Source organism: Papilio polytes, unplaced genomic scaffold (genome assembly GCF_000836215.1).
Source record: "Papilio polytes unplaced genomic scaffold, Ppol_1.0 DF823980.1, whole genome shotgun sequence".
Classification (NCBI taxonomy): Eukaryota; Metazoa; Arthropoda; class Insecta; order Lepidoptera; family Papilionidae; genus Papilio; species Papilio polytes.
In genome coordinates, this window is record NW_013525224.1 from 1576894 (window position 1) to 1586620 (window position 9727).

The window sequence follows — 9727 nt, forward strand, 5'->3', positions numbered from 1 at the left end:
TTATAAATAAAAAAAAAAAACATGTTGAAAACTAACGCAAATTCCCAGCGGACCTGGTGCGCCGTCGTAGCCCCAGCTTCCGCCGCTCTTGCCGGCCACAGTCGCTTTCTTCGAGTGCCAGGTTTAGATCATGAGACAATCTTTCCATGATACGCTAAACACCAACACCCAATACAAAGCCCATCGTCCGAGCAAAATTATAGCTCAACTAATCTAGAACTTACGATATATCAGTGCGTAATGCTTTTGTTTACCACTTAATTGGCCTACTTCCCACCTGCACTTCTCACTCGAATTACTGCACAATGTACTTTATTTGTTATAAAGGAATGATTGTATTAAATAACATAACTCTTTTTTGCTACTTTCGTATTGATATTACGAAAATGAACGAGAAAGGTCACTTTTTTTTAAAACCATAAAAATCCACATACAAAAATGTTCTAGTGCACAATCAGTTTGCCCTTACTTGTAATAAATAATACAAATGGCGATTACTAATGGTTAAACTGAATATTATACCACATTTAAGGCAATACTTAGTAAAAATTAAAAATAAGACAGCTTTATTCAATTTCAACTTACAGTACAGCACAGATTGCATACAATACAGATAAGCTGAAATGTCATAACAAAACCATTCCCATAGGTGTAAATTATTTTATGCCTCGTTTACATTGTGTCAGTAAAATAAAACAGTAGCTTAGCATTGGTTTACAAGTACAATAAGCAAAATGTAAACTTAATCTGGCGACAGTGATCAGCGATCCCATGTAGTTCATGCTCGGCGTAGACGTAATATTGGTAGGAGTCCTTATCCTGATTTAATTTTATATTTCTTTAATTTATAAATTGCAAGTTACTAAAAGATTGTCTTTTTATAATTTGTGTGTGGTGGGCAGGTGAGGCAATTATAATGCAACTGCAGCTGCAAGAACTGTAAACAATTATAAACTTACTAGGTATCTGACTAGGCAGACAAAATAGAAACTAAACTATGATGGCTCGCTAGCGCCCTCCTAACGTATAATTTTCTATGTCCATGAAGGTTTTACATATTTTCTGACAGAATTAACCGATAGCAGCGCCGAGTCACCGTTTGATAAAACAGTTGTAGAATGAATGCAGTTGATTTGTCTTTGATCTTTGTCAGTCATTTTAGATTTTGAGGTCAACTGTCAATTTGTGCGCGAATAACGTTTGTTGTAAAACTTTAACGTTTTGTTTTGATTTTTAATTGCTTTGGTAAGTAATGGTAAAATGATTTAAATTTATAAACCATATTCAATCTGAATGTTCACGGACCTTTATGATTTGATTTACTTCCGCTAATATGTTAGTTTTGTATAAATACAGTAATGCGCATCCTAATTTAGGCGGGAAAGTGTACATCCGTCAACATATCTTATCTATTTGTAACTTTACCCCTAAAGATGTAATACTTCACATAATATCAACGAGTATTAGCATACATTGAACTTTTGTTATCGATTTTTTCAGCCGTGATATTGTAAATGGAGGGCGCGGCGGCGCCTGAGACGGGGCGTCGCACCCGGGCCGCTCTCGCCGAGATCCCGACGCGCTTGGACCGTCTCCGAGTCACTCCACTGCAGCCAGTAACCAACTTACGTGAGTTGTCGCCGGCGCTGCCCCCCAGCTACCTCAGCCCGGCGCCTTCGCCCGACGAACTGTGTATACAACAGCGAGGTAAGTATCGAAATATATTTACATTGTAAAATCAATTTATAGTTTTCTACACATATGTTTCTCTAGTATATGATTTTAGTCCATGTTGAACATCTCAAAAGTTTTACTCCCTTCTGGATGTGGTAAGCTCAGGACAAATCAAGTACAGATACTAGTAGGGATAATTAATATGTAGAGAACTAAAAATATACTTACACACTTACTACATTAATTTAACTAAATGATGAAGAATAGGTCACTGTAGTCTATGGACTATAAAATTAGACGGTTACAATTTGTTTAGCCATAATTTAAAAGGCCCAAGGATGGTTTCAGGAAAGTAAATCAACAATATTAAAAAAAGAAAATGTTTATAGCCACTTTTATTCTCATTATTGAAGTAGACATGGTTTTTAATATAAATTAAAACATTCTTGACAAAACAAATTCAAAGAAAATCCTTGTTATTTATCTCTATTATGATTTAGTTGATAATTATTCTAACAACATTTTTAATCAATTTCAGGCAGAAAACGACAACCAGTAACATGGTCTCCCGATATAGACACCAAACGGAACTCTACATTCCACTCTACTATTCGTACTCCACCAAAGAACACTCCAAGTCGCACATCACCTCCAAAACTAGGAGTGACACTACGTTCCACGCCGAGAAAACGTCTTTTACTCGGAGAAATCGAACGCATACCTTTAACACCTGAAAAGATCGACTTCAGTGACCTCAGCACACCTCAGAAATTTCAAATAACCAGCCCCATTAAAGGAACACCTCCAATAAAAAGATTCAGACTAGACAAAACCATTGAAGAGTTCAGAGGTCCGATAGATGTCGCTCTAAAAGGTCTTAGTCCGACTCAACTTGTTAATATGATCAAACGCATAACCCAACACCATCCAGAAATAGAACAAGAAATAAGAAGGGAAATGCCAACACCCGATCTCGCACCACTAGAAGAGAAATTAATGTATTTGAAATCAAACATATTTAAAAGTCTACCAACATCAAGACTTACTTCGAAAACTGATTCTCCGGCGTTCTCAAGAGCATCTACACATTTGGCTGCATTCAAGAAGTGTTTAATAGATCAAGGGAAGACATTAATTGAATCACAGCAATGGGAATCTGTAATTAAATATGTGTTTCTTGCTTGGAGTTATGTACGTGCGACGCCGGTATGGGACAATCAGCCACATAATGTTCATAGGAAGCAGTGCTTTAAGGCTTTGACAAATTTCACTATGACCTCGTTGAAAAAGGGCTCATTTAGTAAGGATATACTGATAGATACTCAAGACAAGCTGCAGGATTTAGTAGCTGATAGTGAAGATGTACAATCATGCATGAAATTAATACAAGGACGACTTCAAGATTATCTTTAAATGTTAGATAATTAAGACAACACTAATTTTATATCCAGAATCATTTCGTACTCAGTGAAAATTTCTAAATCATAGTAAGGGCCCGTCCCACCATATTGTAAATTGTCCGATAATCCAATGTGTAAAATATGTTATGGAAATATTGGATTCTGTTCCCTTATCTTTTTAGGCTATCTTAGCCTCTATCAGCCAGTTACGGAAGAGACCCTAATACTTTTTAATTTACAAATAATTTAACTAAAAATAACTTTTGATTTTTTACAATCATTAATTTTTACAAGATAATGTAAAATAATATTTCTTAAATCAACTTCTAGATGCTTTTAATTTTTTCATTATAGTCTGTTGTCATAATCTTCTGCATTAAGAAATTCAAGCTTAGAAAATGTAAGTAGAAAATTATTTTTCTTTTAATTTTGTCATTAATTCACTGTTTTTAGGTAATTAGTAAACTATTAGAAAATAAGTTGTTAACCCATTTTTTTATTGTATGTACTGGTTTGCATGTCCATCTACTTTCAGACTGTCTGGAAATCCACATAATAAAGGAAACCCATATAAAAACATTCATTTGTTACATAACCAATAGTTTTGTATAATGTACGGTTCTTTTATTGTAAACATAAATTTCATATAAACATTGAATATTTTTGTATGAAGTTATAGGCAGAGGAAACCGACCCTAATATTCCTTTAGTAAGAAAATGACATTTCTGAAACACTTTTTTCACCAAAGCACTGACAATGATTTTTTTTTTTAAATAAATTTCTGACTTTATTGAATAAACAAATTCGTAATAATTTTGTCTACAGACATTTTCATATACATTGGGTTATTTATTGCAATTACAGTATTTAATTTAGTTTCTCCAAAATGTTTTCTGGTACCTTTTTCTTTTTTTTAATGTTTGTTACGCTAGCAATGACGAAATCCATCTGTAGAATGTGACGATGTAGTCAAAAGATGGTACGCGCTTACAAAGTACGTACAGTCTCACTGCCATACTTAGTTTATTGTCACTAACAGAGTACGTACCACGGGATTCCTTAAGTAATCATTAAGCGCTTTAAAGAAACTTAATTCAATGTCAATTTTACTATTAATGCGAAAATTTAGATGAATTTGTTTGATTTTGTAGCCCAAACCGCTGAACGGATCTCGATGAAATTTGGCATAGAGGATAGTCTGGAAAGGCTATTTTCTTTTTTTTAATTCCAGCGAAGTCGCGAACGAAATATAGTATCAATAATCAAATGTTTTTCTATTTTTGATGTTTTACACTTTGTATCTCTTATAAGAGTGTTGTGCCTTAAATCTGCGTATTGCCTTAGGTGTATTTTCAAAAACATTGCTTAATGTCCTCCATTGTGTTTTTAACGTGTAATTTGAAATAAATGATTGTTTAAAGAAATGTTGTTAATTTACCTTCCCTTCAATCAATTTTACGGGTTACACAAATAACACACAAAAATACAGGCAACATTCTCACTCTAAAATCAGGCAAAAAAAACGAAAAAAAAATTAAAGTTCATGCAGCGCACGCTACGAGTTGGATAAGTAAGAAAATACTTTTTTGTATAATACATAAGTAACAATTTCATCAAAAAAGGTAACATCACAATAAAAAGAAAATTAATAATCTGTTTGTTTGGTAATTAAATTAATTACCATTAATTAAGATTGTTTTCTTCAGAGGTAAAATAAACTCATTAACAAATTACATCATAATAAATATGAAAGGCTTTAATGACGTTATTTACTATAATAAATTAATTAATGATTAATCGATTAATTGAAAAAATCGGTATTTAAATAGTGGTTGAAATATTTTTTCATCATTCCATCTTCGATCTTCAAACAGTACTTTAGTACGCTTCGCATTTTAGTTATTTTAGTCAAATTGTTTGAAAAATGAACAGAAAGTCGGCAAGTCGTAAACTTTTGTATCGTTTAATCGATAATCCAGTTATATGCTCAAAGCGGCCAAAAGGTAAGATAATTTTTAATACATAGAGATTAATACATTTTTCTTAAATGTAAATTTTAATATTAATTTACGTATTTATTTGTGTACGTACGTGTACGTATTTATTTTTATATTATATTGAAATGCATATAGCATAAAATTTCCCTATGTTGTCCATTTTCTGCACATAATAAAATGGTAAATTATTTCGGGTTAAGATATTTTAAAACCAAAATGAAATTAGTAATAGGAGTAATAAAATACCTATTTGTACCGAAGTTAGTTGTGAATAATCTTAAAATACAATTGTTTTGTCACAATATTTAATTAAATTCTTTTTTTAGGTACGCCACAAAAACCAAAAGTACCAAAAACCGAATGTTATTCTACGCCACAAAATAGATACAGCGAAGATAATTTTGTGAAAACTCCTAACGGAACTGAGTGTAACTTATCACCAACTATATTTTTAACACCGAAGAAAAGACGAGGTCAAAAACGATTTGTCATCACTAATATGAAGAGATTGCATTTTGAAGATGAAGAATAAATTCTTATTTTAAAATGCCAACGGAAAAATCCTGGCCACCATAAACGATGTAGTAAAGAAATATGACGAATTTAAGCATTTTTGGTGAGAAACTGGTAGTTAAAGCATATAAATAGTTTTGTATTCATAAATTACAAATTGCGATCTCAAAAGACTTAAAAAAATATTTTAAACATAGGGTAAATCTATTTATTAAATTATTCTAAGAGTTTAATGTAAGAAATGATATTATAATTAAAATATTATTTATTTTGTTACATATTTTTAAATAAAATATTTTTTAGATACAAATTTTCTTTTTTTTCAATAATCAATTTTTATCACAAACATTTTTTAAACTTCTCTTTTAAAAAGTCACTCCATATGATATTTCGTCGACTTTTAATTCTTGCTTAAATCCTCATGAATATTGCAAGTTAGAAGAAATTCATTTAATTTCACATCTAAAGCCTTTAATATTGACTCTGTGTTGTATGGGTGAGCTGAAAATAAATGTTTTCTATACTATTATAATAAAACGTAAACACACACTTCTTTGTTGCCTAAGATGTCAGCAATTACAGCAGAATAATTGTTTTTTTAATAAAAAGCCCTACACTTGCGTCACGCTTTAGGCTATACATTTTAACGCCATTGAACTTAGGGGGTAAATATTTTGGATTAAAACCCTAATGTGGGAAAGAGACCATAAGTTGCTGCCAACATCAAGGAAGCAAGGTTGTCATCATGTCAGGTCATTTTGACATTTGCAATTGATAATTTGACAAATGTAAACAATAAAATAAAATTCTCATAATTTCATGCGGATGAAGCCGCACGCGAACAGCTAGTTAGTAATAATTTAGGTTTAATCTGCATTTCATCCTTTACAACTCACCTATATTAATCCACTCTTTGGGATCATAGCCTGAATCTTTTCGTGATTCATAAATACATTTCCTCAAAGCGTGTGTAACTCCATGCGCTGTGCAAATACCCATCTCCCCAACCGCTGAAATAAAAAAAAAGTTTGACAAACGCACATGATTATAGTTAAAGTAACAAAGATGTAAAGATGCTTACTTTTAGATCCTAAAACTCCTTTGGGATTCTTCGCGTTGTCTTTGAACTTTATTCTAAAGTCTATAGGAACGTCTTTCGCAAGAGGTACATCATAGTTGAGACTATCGTTTGTCAACAATTTCCCTGTCGTTTTATCATATACGAAGTCCTCTGTCAGGAAGTAACCAATTCCTTGAACGTAAGCACCTTCCAACTAAAATAAATATTCCAGTTAAATAATTTATTGATATGTGTAATATAATTAATTTTTATGTAGGACTTACTTGACCAACATCTACCGCAGGGTTAGTACTCAAGCCGACGTCTTCTAACATATCTGCTCTTAACAATTGATATCGTCCAGTCAACACGTCTAATTGCACTTCCAAAATAACCACCGAAAATGCGCTGTACCTTTGAAGCTCAGGTTCTTTATCCGTCATCATATATTTAGCTGACAATTCTATCTGTTCAGCGCCAGCCGCTTGCACGATTTGCAACCACGTGGGTTTCTGCAATCTCTTTACTATAGGTTCCAATCTTTTTTTAATTATCTTACACGCTTTTATAATCGAAAAACATACACTCTCGCTAGTTATACTCGATCCGGAGAAAACGTTATTGGCTGCCACGAAAGAATAATTAGGTATAACTGTGACGCATTCTACAGGAATAGATAGTTCGTATGCACAAACTTGTGCTGCTTTCGTATTTAATCCTTGTCCCATTTCTATACCTCCTGTGGTGACAGTAACAGTACCATCTCCCCTATAAATGGATACCATAGCTGTGTAGTTTCCGTAAAATTGAACTGGGAATAACATCACACTGATTTGTATCGCTCGTTTCATCCAACGATTTTCTTTGTTAAATTTTTCCACTTCTAAAACTCTTTTGTCGTAATCCGCTTCTATCTTTAATTCTTCTATAAGTTGTGGGATATCGTTGTCTTCAGTCCTCATGTTCGCGAGCCGTACAGATGTTGAATCTCTTTGTACTGCGTATGAGATATGCTCCATTATATGCTCTATGCAGGCGATACCTTCTGATGTGCCTATAAAATTCAAAAATTGATTAAATGTATGATTGTATGGAATTAAACTACAATTCGTTATATTTACCTGGAGCTCGAGCGAATGTATTTGAAGGTAGATCAGTGAGTACACTGCCCGTGCTCAATTTCCAAGTATCCGTGATGTAACAGTTGGGAAAACCTTCTGCCGTGTAACTCAGTATGTTCTCGTTGTGGGAACAACCATCATCTTCAACTATAACAGCGTCTAAGTATTGAATTTTACCATTATCGTCAACTCCGACCTAAAAAATAATCACGATTAGTTACTTTTAAATAGAATTGCCAACTATTTTTGTATTACCTCATATTCACATTGGCACGGAAGTCTTCTCCCTGCGATGGTAAGGTTCGTCTCGATCGGTAAAATAAATCTACACGGCAAATCCATCTTTTTAGCGACCAAAGCGCATGCGGTAGAAACTTGAACATTGCGACTGATTTTACCTCCGAAACCACCACCAATTCTACGTATTTTTAAATGCACACTGGAAATATACGTATACCTTAATGATTTGAAAGAATTATTGTGTTTAAATTTAAATTCTGTTCTAACTATAAAATACTAACTCGCTTTCTTTTATACCTAAACACTGAGCGATTGCAATCTGTGATAAATCCATCCATTGTGATGAATCGTAGACATCTAGACCTTTATCTACTGGGATGACCACACAAGTTATGGGTTCCATGTAATAGTGATATTGTGCTCCAATTTCATATACACCTTTTATTATTTTCGTCACGTTAGTACCTCTACTCTTTGGTGTTATACTAGAATCTCCAGCCATGTATCTTCTAGGATCGGTCTTTGCAGCGTCTATGGTTAGCACAGGAGATGTATTAGGAACGTTTTTATAAGTGACCTTCACTTTCCTAGCAGCCTTAACTGCTAATGCCTCGGTACAAGCTACTAATATCGCTATCGGTTGTCCGAAGAACTTTATATGTGAACTGGCGAGGATTTCTTCATCTTCATATTGTAGTTGAATTCCAGGAAAACCGAATGAATTCTTCCCTGGGATATCATTTGCAGTATATAGAGCGAGCACACCTTCGATCGCCTAAAAGAGGTTAAACAGGTATGAAAAATATTTAGATATTGAGAATAAACTACTGTTTTTTTTCCCCTTTACTAATCCCAGCTTTCGAAAAATGGATAGCGAAGTCGTAAAACCATATTTACTTCTTAAGGTGCCTCTTCGACTAGCAAAAATTGGCGAATAGTTACTTCTTAACAGTTTCTAACTAATTTTCTTCTATAAAATATCTAATCCTTACCAAAACATCGTGTGCATCAATGACATCGATTTCGCCAGCATGTACTGTAGATAGTACAAACGCTGCAAACACTTCTCTTTTCTTCGGCGGTATATCATTAGCGTATTGCGCTTCTCCCGATGCTTGGATAATCGCTTCTAGTTTTTGTAGCGGCTCATTTAGAGGATACAGTAATGGATTTGTCTGGAAGTTTTGCTTCCCACTGGATAGTGGACGCTTTATCAAGAACCCACCAGAACAATACTTCGGACATGGTAATCCGATCGGATTTATGTTTAAGATAAACTGTAAAACAAAATGTACAATGATTTACTGCCAAAATGCTTCTATAAAAATCAATGCTATCGTCTTTTTTATCAATTCGCGACGAATACAATTGATTTTCAGATTCCGATGAGATTGAATGAAGCGTGTACTTCATTATTATATTGATACTAGCTTCCGTCCGCGTGGAATTAAAATAAAAAAAAAAAAAACTAAGAAGCCTATCTGTTCTTCCAGACTATCCTCTACATCTATGCTAAATTTCAACGACATCCGTTCAGCATTTTAGGCTACAAACTCTAATAAACATCCATCTAAACCTTCGCATTGCCATTGCCTGTAAGTTCCTGAACCCACCAGCACAGTGTCAACAATATTTTTGACCGACTTCCCAAAAGAAGGAGGTATTCAATTCGACGGTATATTTTTTTTTTTTATTTTTTTTTTATGTGTGTTACGGCATAA

The 9727-nt window shown here is 33.6% G+C and overlaps 3 protein-coding genes across 5 annotated transcripts in view; 1 reads left to right on the forward strand and 2 right to left on the reverse strand.

Moving 5' to 3' along the window:
* The window catches only part of LOC106101586, a 4757-nt gene extending 4162 nt beyond the window's left edge, over positions 1-595 (reverse strand). The window contains exon 1 of the mRNA XM_013280868.1: positions 37-595. Coding sequence (XP_013136322.1) covers positions 37-148 — 112 coding nt within the window. The 5' untranslated portion in view covers positions 149-595. The remainder of the gene's footprint in view (positions 1-36) is intronic.
* Positions 596-1137: 542 nt separating this feature from the next.
* On the forward strand, positions 1138-3341 carry LOC106101466. The gene is made up of 3 exons (XM_013280703.1): positions 1138-1245; positions 1501-1707; positions 2213-3341. Exons 2-3 carry the CDS (start codon positions 1515-1517, stop codon positions 3085-3087), a joined length of 1068 nt encoding a protein of 355 aa, XP_013136157.1. The 5' UTR covers positions 1138-1245; positions 1501-1514; the 3' UTR covers positions 3088-3341.
* A 2559-nt stretch (positions 3342-5900) lies between these two features.
* The window catches only part of LOC106101627 (indole-3-acetaldehyde oxidase-like), an 11821-nt gene continuing 7994 nt past the window's right edge, over positions 5901-9727 (reverse strand). For 2 of the 3 annotated variants that reach the window (XM_013280922.1, XM_013280923.1), the window contains exons 9-16: positions 8999-9283; positions 8288-8781; positions 8022-8205; positions 7767-7962; positions 6930-7699; positions 6667-6859; positions 6482-6595; positions 5901-6086 (exon numbers count right to left, since the gene is read on the reverse strand). In XM_013280922.1, the coding sequence (XP_013136376.1) occupies positions 5986-6086; positions 6482-6595; positions 6667-6859; positions 6930-7699; positions 7767-7962; positions 8022-8205; positions 8288-8781; positions 8999-9283 (2337 nt within the window). In that variant the 3' untranslated portion in view covers positions 5901-5985. The remainder of the gene's footprint in view (positions 6087-6481; positions 6596-6666; positions 6860-6929; positions 7700-7766; positions 7963-8021; positions 8206-8287; positions 8782-8998; positions 9284-9727) is intronic. The other variant, XM_013280924.1, reaches the window with a different exon arrangement.